The 18030-nt window shown below is 35.2% G+C and overlaps 2 protein-coding genes and 1 pseudogene across 8 annotated transcripts; 1 reads left to right on the top strand and 2 right to left on the bottom strand.

Annotated features, from left to right (window-relative positions):
• Positions 1-1802: 1802 nt before the first annotated feature.
• LOC125221100 (uncharacterized) lies at positions 1803-3453 on the bottom strand (annotated as a pseudogene).
• A 2815-nt stretch (positions 3454-6268) lies between these two features.
• Positions 6269-12985, top strand: LOC125220065 (mitochondrial import receptor subunit TOM40-1-like). The gene is made up of 11 exons (XM_048122183.2): positions 6269-6575; positions 7255-7336; positions 7454-7553; positions 7645-7740; positions 7853-7903; positions 8060-8125; positions 10338-10439; positions 11380-11448; positions 11541-11624; positions 12438-12533; positions 12652-12985. Exons 1-11 carry the CDS (start codon positions 6440-6442, stop codon positions 12706-12708), a joined length of 939 nt encoding a protein of 312 aa, XP_047978140.1. The 5' UTR covers positions 6269-6439; the 3' UTR covers positions 12709-12985.
• A 927-nt stretch (positions 12986-13912) lies between these two features.
• On the bottom strand, positions 13913-17544 carry LOC125220066 (uncharacterized). Of its 7 annotated transcripts, none has more exons than XM_048122185.2 (8): positions 17404-17544; positions 15693-16184; positions 15528-15603; positions 15293-15420; positions 15131-15201; positions 14940-15054; positions 14316-14366; positions 13913-14137 (listed from the first exon to the last, which is right to left on the bottom strand). In XM_048122185.2, exons 2-7 carry the CDS (start codon positions 16101-16103, stop codon positions 14346-14348), a joined length of 822 nt encoding a protein of 273 aa, XP_047978142.1. In that variant the 5' UTR covers positions 16104-16184; positions 17404-17544; the 3' UTR covers positions 13913-14137; positions 14316-14345. The 7 variants fall into 7 exon arrangements, 6 of the variants coding, with proteins under 6 accessions (XP_047978142.1, XP_047978141.1, XP_047978144.1 ...); XM_048122184.2 differs by having other exon boundaries at positions 15693-16210; positions 17404-17533; XM_048122187.2 differs by having other exon boundaries at positions 14940-15021; positions 15693-16210; positions 17404-17532.
• Between the last annotated feature and the right edge of the window lie 486 nt (positions 17545-18030).

The following is an 18030-nucleotide window of genomic DNA, read 5'->3' as shown; positions in this document are numbered from 1 at the left end:
ATAAAAAGATTAACCGTGATGATTGAAGATTAAAATCGAAGTTTTTTTCAGAATAACTATCCTAATTTTCAATTGATTATTTATATTTATATTAAAAGATATGTTCTCCTGAATATTTATAATCATAAGATAAGTTAAATAATAAAATTAAAAGGTTCATTAAATTTAATTAAATATAATTTATTATTTAAGATAAAAGTAAAAGAATATCTTAAAATAAAAAATTGTATAAGAACCTAATAAAAGTTATAATCAAAGTATAAGGACCTACTAAAATGAAAAAATTGTACGAGGATGTGATGAAATTTATGAGAAAGGTGTAAGGACCTATTAAAACGAAAAAATTGTACGAGGACTTAATGAACATTTTGATTAAAGTACAAGGACCTAAGAATGTGTTTTGCCTTAAAAATTTAGTATTACAAAAATCTATCTATACTCCATATCATCCAATTATAATTATCAATGTGGTGAATTCAAAAAGTGGTACTCCCTCAATTCCACAATAATTGTCACTCTTATTATGGGTATGAATTTTAAAAAATATAAAGAAAAGTCAGTTGAAAAAGTTAGTAGAATGTGAGACCCACTTTTTTATATTGGTTTATAATAAAATGTGAGTGAAGTGAGATAATGGAACGTGGGACCTACTTACCATTTATGGTAAAAATGAAATGTGACAATTATTGTGGAGCGGACTGAAATGGAAAAGAGTTACAATTATTGTGGGACGGGGGAGTAACATTTTCTAATACTAGTACATAGACTTTTTTTTATAAAAATTCCAAAATACTCAAACCAGCAAAAGTGGTGAGCAAACAATCGAGAGATGCGAAGAAGAAAACTTCCAAACTCGTGGAATTAGTGGCGGACGCAGGAATAAATTCTAGCAGGGGCTTCACTAAAAAATTAAAAAAAAACACACACACACACTATATATATATATATAAGGATGTAATACATAAAATTAATCCAGCAAAGTTTAACAAAAAGAATAATACAGTTCATGTTCTAGTTGTTTTTGTTTGCTAAGGCGATGACAACTGAATTCTACGTGTTCTCATCGATTGAAAACGATGCAGGATTGGCTCGTTATCAATCATTGAAATAATATCCTTCTCAATATACACAACTAGACTGTCATTCATCCACTCGTCTTCCATTCGATTTCATAAATCAGTCTTGATAGTCTTCATTGCAGAAATGCTCTCTCTTCCAAGACAAACTTAATAATTCGATAGACCGATGGAAAAACTAAATGCTTATTAGTTTTGACCATTTTCGTAGCAAAACTTCCCAAATCATTAAGAGCAACAAATTGAGGACCACAACGCACATTAGCAATAAAATTACTAACTTGATGTGGAAGAGGTAAACATTCACTCGAATAGAAGTCCTTGGGATATAAAGTAGCAAGATGAATGACTTAATGCTCATTGAATTCGGAGAAAGAATTTCTTGGATCATGACACGCTATGCATTTTAGCAAGTCGGTGCTAGCTTCAGAAAACCGATTATTCATCTCTTGTATAATTAAATCAACAACCTTAATATTGTGTCCACAATAAGTTAATGACAAGTAAATATATCGATAAAAATATGAATAAAAATATTAGATTACCTAATAAAAAATCTCTACACGATAATGATGTAAGTTTGTGATCAACTCCGCTCCATGCTTTTTCCGACCAGGGCGTGGTATGATGTCCTCCATATTAACTTGTGAAATATTGTGCAACTCACAAAATCTATTTGTTTGGTCTAATATGGCTTCACATCCATCCTCTCTAAAAATTTTGCAATTAATGTTTCACACTTTGGATCAATGATATAGCTTGTACAATGTTTTGATCTTTCCGTTGTAGGGCAAGAGAGAACTCATTTGTAGTTCCTAGTAAGTGTTTCATCAAGTGCAAAGTAAAAACAAATTCATAATTATCCATTCTTTCGATCAAGCCTTCAGTAGTACTTTTATTATCAAGGGTAGTGCCATCATCTCTAATATTTTCCAACCCTTCCTCAACCACGGGCTACGTAAAGCATAAACGAAGCAACGTAGAGTAATGTGAGCCCCAACGAGTGGCTCCTGGTCTTACCAAACTAGTTTCTTGATTTTGACCCTTCCATTAGTCACTTCTTCATCATTAACTTGTGCAACTAATTTTTCATGTTGCAACTTCCTAAGTTGATCCTTTCTTTAACAAGATGCCCCAACCATATTCACAATCATAGAAATATAGTTAAAAGAACCTTCACAACTCTAATACCCATAGTAATAACAACAATTATTAATTGGAGTTGGTGAGAGAAACAGTGAATGTACATAGACATAAGGATTTTCTTGTAATATTAGGGATTTAAATCCATTGAACTCACAAACGCATAATTGAAGCTTCATCGTATCATTGACCTCTCACTCTGGATAGAGATAAATTATGCTTCGATAATAAATCATCAATAGCATTTTTCAAAGAACGAGAACAGGTGTCAGTTACATGTACAATGTTAAGAAATCGCTCAATCACATATCCTTCACTATTCACGTATCTTAAAACAACCCATTTGTTCCTTCAATGAAACATCTCGAGTCTCATCAACCACGATAGTGAAAACTCTATCCCCAATATCTTTGACTATGGCAAGTGTGACTTCTGAAGCACAAGCATTTGCTAATTCCTTTTGAATTTGTGGAGAAGTCATCTGATTATTAGTAGGAGCATTTGTACCCAACACTTCGGAAACATCATCATTATGTTGACTATACCATTTAAGCAACTCAAGAAAATTACCTAGATTTGAAGAACTACTTGATTCATCGTGTCCACGAAAAGGCAATCCCCATTTTAAAAGAAAACGCGTCACATCCAATGAAGCAGTCAATCGAACACGATATGCAACTTTCGCCTTACGAGTATTTGATCGAAATACATTTGCCACACTGTGCCTTTGATCTTGAAAAGCTTCAAATTGAATTCGAGCATTATTGTGACAACTATTTGCGGCCCCAACATGTTGATTGAATTTTTCTAGTGCATTTTTCCAATTGTTAAAACTTGTCTTTGTAAAAGCATCTTCTGCATATCGACCTCCTTTATCTGATTGCTTGAAAAGATAGCACCAAAAGCAAAAGGCTGCATATTTTGATGCACTATACTCTAACCATGGAAATTTTATAAACATCTTGAAAACTTCTTTCTTGAATACCATATGCTTTTTCAGATATGTATTCCCAATTGGTTGGCAAGGACCTTTAACCAAATATTCTCTCCGTACTCTATCCCGAATAGCAACATCAAAAGCCTCTATTGGCTTTCGTTTTCCTGGATTAGCATCAATATCATTCCAATCCAATTCAACTTCTATTGTAGACTTATTTTCTACTGATCCAACAATTTTAGCACATGGAGAAGATGAAGAACCACCCCTTTGCATTTTTTTAAAGTAACGTTCCATCTTCTGTATTAGAGGGTTTAGAAAAATAGTTCAATAAATCACAAAATACTATATATGTAAATAAAAGTTATGAATAAAGTATCTAACACATTGTGATTGTGTAAACTATGACAAAAGAAAAGGAAAAACTGACCTTACTTCACCAATTAAAGTTGTGAAGAAGACAAGTATTTATCGTTTGGAATTTGTGGGAGAAGTTTTGTTTTTTTTTCTGCCGTTTGGAATAACTTTGAATGGGGTAGGGCTGAACAAAGACAAAATCCTTAGTTTTTAATTAGTTACTTTTAAATGATAAAGCGTTGGGTGAACTTTATGAATCAATTTAAAAGTGTTATTAATAACTTTAAAATGTGGTGACACTTTTATCAATATTTGTAAAGCTAACACGTCTAACAAGTGTTGTTTTAAGTAGGGTGTAGGCATTGACTTTTTCTGCTTTTATTATTATTCATTTAAGTTTAATGGCTTTTAACTAATTCATCGTCTTCCTCTTTTCAACTTAATATGCGGCGGCCATTGTTATGAAGTTTTATTTGTAATTTTAATTTTCAGCCGATTAAACCTCTAATAATTTAGACATCAAAGCTATTAACTTGGCGAGGACTGACTATAAGTTCGAAAAGTTTTAAAAAATTTTGCAATAGAAATTTATAAAAAGAATGGTTTGGGAGGGGCTTAAGCCCCCTCACCTCCTCCACCACTATCATGGAACTAAACATCATCAACTAGCCAATCGAAAGCCAAAAACAAAAAAACAAAGACAAAGCAGAAGGAAGAAGTACATGACCACATGATATCAATCCAAACATCAAAATAGACACGACAAAGGGGAGTACAAAGCAACACAAGAACCATAACTCAAAACGCACCTCTTCTTGACTTTCTTGGGGCTTTCCATTCTCTAATACGGTCTAGATTCTCAAAAACAAAGCTCCGGTGGCAATGAGAAGTTCGGACACCATCCTTTTGCCCAAGTGCCAAGACATAAACATAGATGTCTATGGGGTTTTGTCGAACTTCTTGAAAGGAGCACCAATCTAAGAAAACAAACATTCCTTTGGGTGGTTGGGGAGATACAATAAGATGTTCCATCGATCACAATAGAATACCATAGGCTGCTAGATGGCTTGCATGCGAAAAACGGATGTTCAATAGATTCAGTTTCTTCCCTGCACGAAACACACCAGTCATCCTCAATCCCGACAACACCAAGTCTGAAGAGCCTCTCTTTGGTATTGAATTACAGATCCAAGATCCTAAAAGGGAAGGGGCGAAATAAAATTTAACGGAAGCTAACGGAGGGGGAAGGGGCAACGTCGGAAGTTATCGGAGGGGGCGTCTATGGAAAATTTACGTCAGGTCCATGGTAGCGGGTCGCCAGGGAGGAAGGGGTAATCGTCCCCTCATGCCCCTCCCCGGATCTGCCACTGGTCACTCTTACGTGTAGAAGAAAGCATGAAGTGGAGCTCTTGGTGGGGCAACCTCACTCCAAGCAAGTTTCCCATATTCACCTATCAAATTCTCGCTGGTCCAGAGCCCTTGTCCTTGCGTCAAGGAGCTTAGACATTATTGTATAAGGTGCCGAGTTCGAGTCCTCTTGACATCAGTTGTAATTTTCCTAATTTCTATAAGAGTTTACTTAAAAGAAAAAAAACCCTCAAATTCTTGTTGACCATGAGATTCGTTACCAACAAGACAAAGTTAGATACATAGAAGGTACCCGAGTTATCGCATGGTCAACATCTCACATCACTCTTGTTTTCTTTCAGACTTTGACGGTTCCCGGCATTTAAGAGGTCTCTGAGTGATTCTTCACCCCAAACATAGTTGACGTGGTGGTTCACGACATTTAAGAGCTCTTTAAGTTAATTTGTTTGACTTCGATTTAATTAGCTCCAAATAATTAAATCTCTTATTTAACTAGTCACAAGTAGTTAAATCTTCTTTATTTAGTTAACACCACAAGTAATTAAATATCATGATTTAACTTGGTCTAACATAATTAAATATCATAACTTAATTACTGTATCATGTAATTAAATCTCTTTATTTAATTAGTCTCAAGTAATTCTGCGTCACACCTTTTAAGTGAAGTGATTAAACCCCCAGATTAATTGATGCACAAGGTAACATAAACCTCTTAAGTGATTAGTTTAAGATCCATATCACTAGTAGAATAGATGCATATCAAATTTAGACGAAGGTTATTTTATGTCGAGTACTATTATTTTTTTCTTTTATTTTCCTATATATAAAGGTCGAAAGCGAAAGGAAGGCTAGGCCTAAAAGTTCACATATTAGTGTGATGACTTGACAATTATTTAAAGTATGCACATCTATTTTTTTTAAGTGTTCATAGAGTATCCCTTGAACTAATCTATAGATGTCTGAAATTCCAATTGAAAACTTTATGAGTGAATATAGATTATCATGAATTTAATTATTCTTTACTCTCTTGTGTTCACAGTTACAAGTCCATATTAGATATGGCACATGCTTTATTAATATAGTAGAATGTGAATGTAAAAATGTTAGTAAAAAAATAAATAAAACAATTTTCGCTGGAGGAATAAAAATGACAACACGAGACATTTACTAATGGATGAGTATTTTGCAAGTTAGCATTCATATATGGTCAATACCTTATTATATTCTCTATCATTGTATCACTTCAGAAAAATATGATCGTGAGATAATTAAAAATGTAAACTGTAAAGTACTAGTATAAAATAAAAACAAAAAGTGAAAAAAATGGTTTACCTGCACTAATGCATATCCATATTTATCCTCGAAATGGATCGGGTCAAAATCGGTGGGTTTTAGGGTTTTATGATTTTGGGGAAGGCAATGTTTTTAGCTCAAGTTTCTGAACATTAAATAGCCGCTTTTTCTCCGAGAAAGAAGAAGATTTTAACGCCACTCTTCTTCAACTTCAATCTCCGCAATCGGAAACAATTCCTCGGCAACGGCTCAGAGTTAGCTGGAAATGGCAGCGCTTACTCCTCCGGCCCCCGCCGTTCTAGCGGCCGCCGCTTCGAGTTCAGATGTGGAGCAGCCTAAAGTTGACTACCTAAATCTGCCTTGCCCCATTCCCTACGAAGAAATTCACCGGGAGGCACTCAGTTAGTGCATCTCACTTTTCTCTATTTTCATTTTGGCGTTTGATGTAGCTGTGTTTTGCAATTTGTCTGCATTTTGTGTTTACGGTGCAGGTTGGTTCTATTGTCTATGTTCATGGGTTTTGATTTTGTTTCTGGTTGTAAATCGATGTTGACACGAATTACTGTGAGGAGCTGGTTTGAACCCTAACTAAATAGGCCAGTTTTACTGCTAAACTCAGCTGCTCTAAAGTGGTTATTGATGAAGCAACTAACAGCGAGCAGCCAGGATATTTTCCATAGCTTGAATATGCAACAATGCAGTTCTAGTTACTTTGTAGCTGTTGCTTTAGATTGTAAAGTCAAAATTGCATGTTGATTAATGTTGTAAAGATGAATACACCGTGCCATTCTATGTGAAGCTCGATTGCAGTGTCAAATAATTTGTCTATCATTTCATATTTTAGCCTCTTTTATGAATTGTGCTTATAATTCTTGAATCCAGCTGATAAATTCAGCTTGTATCTAAAAATCGTGGGAATATACCAACCATTAAGGTTTATTGTCTAGATAGGGACATCTATAGGATTTTAGTTTACATGTTTATGTATATAAGTTTATTTAATTCTCCGTAGCCAGTTTTTTCCTATTTTTTGTAATGATGGGGTATAATTAAATTTCTATTGGAACTTGTTACTGCCAGTGTCATTGAAGCCAGAACTCTTTGAAGGATTGCGTTTTGATTTTACAAAAGGACTCAACCAAAGTTTTTCACTCAGCCACAGGTTATACACCTTTGTACTTTTGCTGTACAGTACGTATTTAACATTTGCGTATCATTAATTGCTGTCCATTTTCCCCTTAGTGCATATTGTTTTAAGTGCTAATTCATCTGCCTTTAGTGTGATGATGGGACCTACTGAGATTCCTGCTCAATCTGCCGAGACAATTAAAATCCCCACTGCTAATTATGAGTTTGGGGCCAACTTTATAGATCCAAAGGTAGTCACTGTCTACTATATTATCTTACTTATATAAAGGCTACTTACTAGGCTAGTTTGGTTAATGAAGAGTCATTACTTTTTTCTTGCAGTTGATGCTTTTTGGGAGGGTGATGACAGATGGTAGACTAAATGCAAGACTAAAATGCGATCTGGCTGATAATCTTACCTTGAAGGGCAATGCCCAGGTAGGCATATTTGTCAACTCGTAAAGTCGACAGCTGTCCAAGGGCTGTCCGATACTCCTGAATTCATACCATGAAATTATATAATAATAATATCTGTTTTGTTTATCTGTAGCTCACCAACGAGCCTCATATGTCTCATGGCATGTTCAATTTTGATTATAAGGTAATTGTTGTATATTTAATTCTTTGGCATGTTAACATTCTAAATTCTCTTTCTTAAGTTTACCATGATGGTACTCGTTCATCATATAATTGATGCGGTGTTGGACATAGGTGTACAAATTGAAGCTAACAAGTGCTCTCTTCACATGGTATACAGGGTTCAGATTATAGGACTCAGTTTCAAGTAGGAAATGGGGCCTTACTTGGTGCAAGTTACATCCAGGTGAATAATCTGACTCTGATTTGGAAGATATTTACATAGATAATCAATCAAACTATTAAAGTTGTAGAGCATGTGCTTGAACCTTGGGTATATTTAAAAATCTGGTAACTTCTATAGTCCAGGTTAGTTTCCACAATGGTATCATAATTTTAAAATTCTTTACAGATTTCTTTGTGTGGTGAGTTATTGGCTTGTAGCATTAGCTGATCTAGCAAGTTGGCTGGAATGGGTAAATCATTGTATATGGCTTCACATTTCTAAGTTGAATATTTGCATCTGGATTTACAGAAGACTTAAGGAGTTCATGGCTTGGGAAACTATACTTGATTTGTTACAATCCAGTTAGAGGGCAACAAGTTTGATAGTCTGAAGAACGAATATGTAGTATATTTTGTAGTAATTTAATGGGGAAACCAATGCATAAATAATGAAGGTTATAAAATACTCCTCCGTCCCAAGGAAGATGACCCCTTCCTTGGGCGGCATGAGATTTTATGCAATTTTATTTTGTGTTAAGTGGAGAGAATAAAGTAAGAAGGAGAGAATAAAGTAAAGATTAAAGTGTTTCTGATTTTAGTAATGAGTCATCTTGGTTGGGATAAACCAAAAAGGAAAGTGAGTCATCTTCAGTGGGACGGAGGGAGTATGTTTAAGCAGAGACAGTCACCTGCTGCCTCAAGAGGCATATGCTGAGGCATAAGTAGGGGTGTCAAAATGGATATCGGTAATTGGATACCCAATATCCAAACTCGAAATATCAGGTAATTGGATATCCGATACCCGATTTTTCGGGTTTCGGGATTGGGTTTGGGTATAGGATTTTTGGATTATCGGGTATCGGATAACTCGATACCCGATCGGGTATACCCAAATTACCCGAATTACCCAATTTTTTATATTTAATTTATTAAATTAAATAAATAATGTATTAATTCTATTATTTAAAAATTAAATGTACTCCCAAAATCCTTCACTCTAAGTCATATTTTGGGTTAATGTATGTTTTGAGATGTTTATTATGGATTAATAAGGGGTTTATAACTTATGAATTTTTTATTTTTAAAAATATGTAGTAGTTTTTTTCTCTTAAATTTCAACTACTTTAAGTTTGTATCAAATTCGAACTACAAGTTTGTATTTTTAAAGGTTTGTAGCTTATTTTCTTAAATAAATAAAAAAATAAAAAATAAAAAAATCCAAAATCGGGATTGGATACCTGGCTTTTCGGGACTGGATTCGGATCGGGTATCAGGCATTAAATTTTGGGAAATTCGGGATCGGGTACCCGAAATTTTCGGATCGGGCATCCGCGAGTATCCAATTTGACAGGCCTTGGCATAAGCCTTGGGGCGGTCTGGGGGCATAAACCACAATCCATAAATATTATAGGTAATACAATAAAAAACATAAAAGCATAAAAAATATATGGAAACACAAAAACAATAGAAGTTCGTAAGTCATAAATACTTAATAATTTTGGGTTCGGCATGAGTTTTAATGTAACATTGGTAAAGTAAGAGAGAGGTAGAGAGAAAAAGTAATTAAAGTATTGTTAGTGGAGAATCGGTCCCACCTCATTAGAGAAAAGACTTTCCAAAACTAGAAAATGCATATTCTTGTGGGATGGACTAAAAAGGAAATAGTGCATATTCTTGTGGGATGAGAGGGGTATGTCTTAAAGTATTAAACTGAAGTCTAATACTCCCTCATCTCTCAAAATAGGCCTAATTGAGTGACTAGGATTTTAAAAGAAGTGGTTGGTGTATTGTGAGTGGAGGAAATGGTGGGCCATGTGGTAGAAATGTAAGTAAGTTGATATATTGATGGTAATATTTTCTGGTAGTATCTAAATGGAAAGTGGCTAATTTTTGTAGAGGTACCAAAATGGCAAAAATGAACTGGATAAATTTCTGTTTTTGTAATTATGAATGATTCTAAAGCTCCTTCGTTTTTGACAAAAATATTGATGGCTGTAGAATTCCTTCATAAGTTAATATGCTGTCCAGTATCTACACGTAATCGCTCTCAGAACTTGATGAATTTACAGCATTGATTGACTAAATGCTTTTTTGACTATGAAAACCAAATTTGTTATTCTTTAGTGCGGTAAGATGTATGTGTTCCTAATGCCACAGTTGACTCTATAAATGAGTTGTGAATATGAATATAAATTTATGTTGTACTGACCAATTCTTCTCATGTATGCTTGCAGAGTGTGACTCGTAATTTATCTTTAGGTGGCGAGGTATTCTGGGCTGGACAACATCGGAAGTCTGGCATTGGCTATGCAGCACGTTATAACACTGACAAGATGGTACTCCTCCTTCCCATATTTATGGCACATTTCTTTTGGGCTCGCACATTTAGGAGATATGGAAAGTAGTGTAAAGTGGTGGGGAATATATATTTTTAAAGTCGTTAGTCGTGTGAGTAATAGAGGTGTCTTTAAAAGGAAACATGCCATGTTATATGGGACGCCTTGCAAAAGAATACAAGCCATGGATAATGAATAATGGGAAGGAGGGAGCAATTCTTATTGGATTTTTTTTGCTCCTACATTCCTTCGTTTTCCTTCTGTTAGGAGAAATTTTTTCTCTTCCTCTCTCTCTCTCTCTCTCTCTCACACACACACATTTTTATTGTGAACTTTCACTTTTTGTTGCCTAACATCTGCCCAAAGTGCTTCATCTGCATCTTGCAAGTATCTAAGCACTGAGAAGCCTCTGTTAGTAATGATTATATGAACCGAGATATAGAAAAATTGGGTAGCATCCTCAAAACTTAACCAAATGAAGCCTTCAGATGGCTGTGCCCATTAGATTTAACACTTGCATTTTTCATTTTCTGTGGGTACTGGGTTAAGCTGGTGAAGATTTTTTTTCCAAGTATAACTTCAATTCATAAGTAGTCTCTGTCTTGCCATTGTTTCCTTCATTTCTGCATAACTTGAGGTCATATTGTCACTATTCTGTATCTGTATGGGGAAGTGGCTCTAGCTGGACCTTAATGAAAGGCTCTTTTGAGAGTGTTTAACTGACCTTTTCTTGTGAATATGACCCATGGATATAACATAATCTGACCTCCATATTGAGATTGAAATATTTGCTCAATCTGTGATGTTAAACTTGAATGGTAAACAACTGATTTAGCTACCCCTACCTTTGATGAGCGATTCCTCCAGTTTTCTATGACTTGTGGTTAGAAAGATACAAATCAATGATTCAATATTGTCTATTTGACTTTTTCAATTTCAGGTAGCAACTGGACAAGTTGCCAGCACTGGGATGGTAGCCCTTAGCTATGTCCAGAAAGTATCTGACAAGGTGATCTGAGTTTATTCTGTGTTTCCAAATAATAGTGATTCCATTTCTTTTTTCATGTTTGTATACCTAATGTCAAATTGTTTTGCCTTCAGGTTTCTCTGGCAACTGACTTCATGTATAACTATATGTCTGGGGATGTAACATCCAGCGTTGGTTATGATTACATTCTTCGGCAGGTAATATTTGTTTCAACAGTAAAAAATTTATTTTGATGTAATAACATGCAGGTTAGTGTTTGAATAGTTGCATTTTTTATTCATTACCTTTTGTTGTTGGGTCTATAATCATTTATTTAGTTGTGGAAATCATATATGTGCATACACTCCCACAATAAGTGGAGAGAGAGTAAAGTAAGAGAGAATAAAGTAGAGAAGTGCCTCACCTACCATGAGATGGAGGGAGTACTATATATTAATAGAGCAAATTATGGTGCTTTTATCAGGTGTGCATATAACGTATCCTAAAATTGTTCATGATTAAACATTAAAGTTGGTGGTTTAGTGTGTATGAATGCTGTTAGATCATAATGTCATTCCCTCTAATGCATCCATTGCTCATCATTTTTGAAACACTGGACTTCTTTTGTCTTACATGGTAAGCTTTACCATGGGAACCATTGGATGCGTCTGTCCAATTCTCATTCATATTGGTTAGTAGTATTGGAGATACTGAAAGTTTTCTAGCTGTAACTATCCATCAACTTTGCATATGATAGCTCAAACTGAATTTTGTTTTTTTGTTGTAATAGGTATTAGTTAACAATTGGCTGACCTTCCCTCCTTTGTTAATGCAGCCTGCTTTAGGTTTATTCTCCTTGCACCATATAAAATGCACCCCTATTTTTCGCCTAATCTGATAAACTAACTTGTCAGATGTGCTTTTCTGAAACATAATATTTGCCTAAATTTTCTAATTAGCTTTCGTGACACAAGTAGTGCTATTGTTCAAATAGAGATGCCATCTAACCGGCTACTTTTGTTTCTTGGCAGTGCCGCCTGCGAGGAAAGATCGACTCCAATGGCTCAGTGTCTGCTTTCCTTGAGGAGAGGCTCAATATGGGTCTTAATTTTCTTCTTTCTGCTGAGGTGAGTACAACAGGGTGAACAATGGCACCCTTCCCACTCCCTCCAAAACTCCCTCAGCTGCTACTTTTGTTTCCCGGTGTAAACTTTTCTTAATGTGTTCACAAATTGTGACTTGCAGATAGATCACCGAAAAAAAGATTACAAGTTTGGGTTTGGCTTGACAGTAGGAGAATAGGACATGGACCATATTTGGTATCGGGTCTTAAATTATGCGGATAATTACAAGGTGAGAGCAGGAGTTGGGTAATCCCTTTCCTCTTAAACTGGAATCAGTTTTGTATGCTCAGATGACCTTAATTCGTTAGCAAGGAGATCTGCTGCTGCGCATTTGCTAGTAGATGTTTTTTTCCAGGTTGGCGATATTCTTTTAATTCGAGACAACTTTGCTCTATAGCTATAATAAATGAGAAGATGTTCTTTCAATTTGTATAATATTATCGAATTTTTTGGTATGGTGCATGAATTTTTATATAAAAGTCCCTATCATTACAACAAAATATAAAAAATTTAATCTCAGCATCCCAAAATCATAATTGGATATATAGTTCGTATCTGAGAGTTAGATGCATAGAAGGCTTTGACCTACTTCCACTACAAATGGGAGAGTTTGGACAAGGGATATACTAAGTAAGGAGTATGTTTGAGGAGCATGACCGCATGAGTGGTAGATTGTTGGAGCATATTATGTACTGGAAAATATTTTGAATTAAAAAATTGTAAAATTCCATTTCCCATTTATAAAAATAATAAATATTTTCATCACAGCGTGTATTTTACTTTAATTATATTAATTAAAACACCGTAAAATTAGTCTTCAAGTCTTTTGCATTGGATGTTAATGATGACTTCCACTCAGAAATTGCACCTCAAAACTGTGGTTTTTCCTCCATTTTCTCTGACCAAACTCACTCGTTCATGTGCATAGCAAGGGAGGAGAGAAGAAAGAGAAGTGTTTTGCTCCTCCAAAAAGGTGGTCCAAAGGAATTGTCGGTCTCAGTATGATTCTCCAAAGATGAACATCTCTGTGCATTATATTAAAAGCAAAATTCTCCACTTAAAGCACTACTTTGAAACCTCCAAGCACAATTATGCAACTCAAACATTTCCATATCATCTACGGTGGAGAGATGTAGCTCAAATGAAGAGAGAGAATGGATAGGGGAAGGCAGGTTGAAATGTGGAATTTTAATTTTAATGTGTTTTTAAATAATAAATTAAAAACGACGTAGTTTTGATCATCACGTAAGCTTTAAATTGCCGCATCTGTTTTTAAATTTCTATTAAAAAAAGTAAGTTCCATGGGAAAATAAAAAATGTTGGTTCATGTATTTATAAACAAGTAACCCTTTAGACTAAAGAAAAAGATCTAAAAACACAAATTAAAAAGATTTAAGAATTTATTAGAGAAATATTAAAAAGCAATAATATAATAAACAAATACAACCAAACTAATCCAAACATTGTGCACATTTTTTCTTAAGAACATGAGTTTCTAGGCTACAGTTTTACATCTAAAAGAAACGCGGGTCCTTTAGCATTATACCCTTTCTTGCAAGATTCTGTGTTGTAGCCTCATTGATTCAACATTGGCTAATCATTGCTTCCTGGTTTGATTCAATAATAAAACTATTATGCAGTAATAGTTTCTCAAAAAAATACATAACGTAATTATGCTGCAGCTCCTATTCCTGGCTAGCATTAATTAGAATTAACTCATGCTTTCTCTTATTTCCACACATAAGAAAGAAAATATAAGAGCCAGATTTGAAGGAGAAACAGTACCTCAAAACATTTGGCTGTCTGGTGAGAGTCCTACTTGAGAGGCTTCATACCCTAAGATAATCCACAAAATTTGTATTGTAAAATTGTGATGTTAAGCAGAGGTTGTAATGAGGCATGTCAAGTAATAAGGAAGTCCACAATGTTGAATGTATATCAGCTAAACAAATTATTCCTTTATCCAGCTTGATCGAGGTGCTGAATCACGAGTAAGTTTACCTAAACCTCTACAAATAGTGTATCCTCCAACATGTCTAATAGCATACAAATTAATATATGAATCTGATACAAAGTGAAAAGCGGGTGGATTGTGTAATCTCGATAATATGACGGCATAAGTAGCATAACGCACAACAGCCATGAAAACGGAAACAGAAATATAAACAGAATTCTGAAATCCCCTATGGTAAGATTACCGTCCTTTATCTATACTCAATACTTGACATCTCTCTTAAACCTTAAGGGACCTATATAACGCTGAAAAGCAATGTCAGGCTACCTACCAGACAATGGCATTTCTCTGGAAGTGGAAAGAGCCAGTATTATTGTATTAAGCCTTTAAGAACCTAAAATCGTGCTCGTGAACATATAAGGTTAAACATACACGTCTGATGTATAAAAAGTTACCTTTTCAACCCTGAATTCATTGACGGCTTGTCGAAGAGAATCATCAGATAATATCAACCGTGATAAAGCTCCAGTGCTCAACCTAACGGTCATCAGACGGAAGACTCTAGGACTTCTAAGGAAGTGTATAATATTTGACAACCACAAGCATAGAAAATGATTTATAATTTAAAGTTTGTTCAGAGTAGTACCCTAATTTCTTTGCAGCATCTGAAACAGAACCTCCAACTGCAAATATAAGGTCAATCAAAGCTTGCATTCCCTGAAAATTTTGGACATAAATAATCATCAAATTTAATTGTGTTGTGTTAAAAAAAAAGAGCTGGTCATAATGAGAAGGCATTAAGGTAAACCAGAGCAAATTTGGGGTTATTCGGTCCAATCTGAGACCCCTTGTCCAATCTGATAGTGGACTTCGTTGGAAGGATCTGAACAAGTTCTGGAGGAGGTACGTAGGTTTCAAGGTCGATAGTGTTCCTAACTAGACAGAAGGAATAGTACTCGTTCATGTGCAGAATAAAATTCCAGATCTAACGAAAATCAGCATTCATTCATTAGAGTAAAAGTCCAAATATTATACATGTGCACCTCTGAGAGCTAAAAGTTTGCGCAAACGAGAAAGTGCTGCTGCCCGATTTTTGTGTTGGGATCTATCCTCTGATGCCTGTTTGATATCAAAAGTACAAGTACAGAAATTAGTGGATAGATAAACAAAGGACAAACATTAACATGCCGTCTACGGTCTGCACAAACCTGAGCTGTGATTCCTGTTGGAATATGCTTGAGACGCACAGCAGACTCACGCTTGTTGCGGTGCTGTCCCCCTGGACCTGATACCTTAAATGTATCCATCTCGCACTGACTCATTAGCTTCTCATCTGTCATTGCTAGGTACTCGCCACCATCAACAGCCTCAAAAGTACTAGTAACATTTGAATTGTAGTTTCTAGAGCATGCCACAATAGCTCCACTGGGATACCTTCTAATACAAGCTTCTTTAACAAACTGGAAACTTGTTACTCCATCCGAAATCCTACTCTTATTAGCTCGCCTATTAATGTAAAAACTGACATGCCAACACGAGTAAGCACAAGCAGGCTTTGTGAAACTGCAGACGCCACCGCTTGGGAACTTTAAAAATGATCTCAGAATAGAATGAGCCATCTTAATTGAAATGGTTCAGCAAGCATGATTTATACAGCTAAGCAGCACTTGACCAGCACACATGATTCATCATTATTGTTTCTGAATGAAGAAGGAAGGACATAAAACTGTGAATGAAGTTAGAACCACAACAAGAAACCCTTTCAAAACAAACACAAAGCTGGATTTGTTTACGACACACTTACGAGAGGGACATTTAGTTAAAATTTATGGTCTTTACATTCCCCATATTACTTTCACAGTAGCCTATACACTATACAGTAATAGTGAGTGTCTTTATTCATGTAACGAATGGTTTGTAGATGCCAAAGTATAATAACCAAAACCAAGCAGCAAGGCAAGTCGTTCCAAAATGTATCTGGAAAAAAGCATACACCTAATTTTCTCACTAAGATGCTTCACTCTCATTTAGAAAGGAATATCCATTCTCTTCTTACTTACTTCCTTCAGTTCAACTCATCGTTTTTCTAAAAATGACCCCCCCCCCCCCCCTATAAAACTGGGATTAACAGAACATATTCACTTTTTCTTCTTCTTTTCCCCTTCTCTTTTTGTGTTCATATTACAGAATGTTATTGCATATTCCATAAATCATATAAACCTCCATTTTCTCCAATCACATCCCTTTCTAAGGTTAATGCCCATCTCATTTCCTAATCAAAATGACCATGCTCTTGAATTCCCATCTCAACCACTATTTCAACCACTACATTATTTCAACCACTTTTTCTCCTCTCTTACTTTACCAAGTACGCATTAAAACACGTGCCATCCCCGATTAGCCTATTTCTATGGGAGGGAGGGAGTATTTGTGTTGGTATACGACAATGGCATCATTTAGCTGATTCGGAAATAAACAACAGAATAGACTAGGAAAGGCCAGGCACCCACAAAATAGAATCCCAGTGAGAATCAGTAAAACCAACAGAATACAATGAAACTAAAACAATGGCACTAGAATCTAAAACGGAGTATTTAAGGAATTACATGATCAAACAAGCATGAAATTATTCAATCTATCAAATTGTGTGGTGGATTAGCCTGTCTGATACGAATCCACCGAAAAGCAAACACCCCCTTAAATGGAAAAGATTAATAATCACTAGTATCACGAATCATGATCACGGTAACGGATCCCCTGGAGTTCTAACAAATGAAAACACCCATCAATTCAGCAGCAATTATCACTATCAACTATACAATCCAACAAAATACCTAGTTCCTAAGCAAATGAAGCTCAATAGTATTAGTCGACAAACAAACATACATATGTGTGTGTGGATTGAGATTAAAATCTGACCATGGATAAGGTGAGAGAGTAGGCGCGATGAATGGCATCAGGTTGTGTGATATCGGAGATGGATCCAATTTACAAGCCCCAAAACATCATGTTCGTCCGGCATAGGCTTCTGTATTTATTTTTATTATAAATAACATGTTCAACTCACTTTTTATTAGATTTCTTAAAATCCGTGTCGGGTTAAAGTGTCCCAAATTATCTGGGACGGAGGGAGTATTTGTTTATAACTTTCCATATTTAGAATTGGTCTAATTTTTTGTGGACACCGCAAAATGGTTAACTTAGTCTATTTTTTTTGGACGCCGGACGGAAGTAGTATTTTTTAAATCTCAGCCGAACTCAAATGAGACTCTTATAACGGATGGAGAGTTTAATGCACTCCCTCCGTTCTCTAATAATGACAAATTCTTTTGAGCATGTGATTTAAAAAAGTTGTGTTAAATGGGTTAAGTGTAGCATTAATAAAATAAGAAATATAATAAAAGAGAAATAAATAGAATATAATAAAAAAGTGAATAAATTAAAGAAAGAAAATGTACTACTTTTTAATAAAATAAATCACTCAATTATAGTAGGACAGATGGAGTATTATATACGACTTAGTTATAGTAGGACAGATGGAGTATT

The sequence above is a fragment of the Salvia hispanica genome, chromosome 1, assembly GCF_029641045.1.
Source record: "Salvia hispanica isolate PSC_SH4W2 chromosome 1, Shi_PSC_v1, whole genome shotgun sequence".
Lineage (NCBI taxonomy): Eukaryota > Viridiplantae > Streptophyta > Magnoliopsida > Lamiales > Lamiaceae > Salvia > Salvia hispanica.
The sequence above is the reverse complement of the archived record's forward strand: the minus strand, read 5'-3'. Positions and strand labels throughout refer to the sequence as shown.

Bases quoted from the DNA above. Each gene is read 5' to 3' on its own strand.
- LOC125220066 (XM_048122185.2), bottom strand. From the start codon at position 16,103: ATGGCTCATTCTATTCTGAGATCATTTTTAAAGTTCCCAAGCGGTGGC. The intron at 15,421-15,527 runs GTGCACATGTAT...CCTTCTGTCTAG, and splicing joins CAAACTTTTAGCTCTCAGAG to TTAGGAACACTATCGACCTT. The intron at 15,202-15,292 runs GTTTACCTTAAT...CAAAATTTTCAG, and splicing joins ATAACCCCAAATTTGCTCTG to GGAATGCAAGCTTTGATTGA.
- LOC125220065 (XM_048122183.2), top strand. From the start codon at position 6,440: ATGGCAGCGCTTACTCCTCCGGCCCCCGCCGTTCTAGCGGCCGCCGCT. The intron at 7,741-7,852 runs GTAGGCATATTT...GTTTATCTGTAG, and splicing joins CCTTGAAGGGCAATGCCCAG to CTCACCAACGAGCCTCATAT. The intron at 11,449-11,540 runs GTGATCTGAGTT...TTTTGCCTTCAG, and splicing joins TCCAGAAAGTATCTGACAAG to GTTTCTCTGGCAACTGACTT.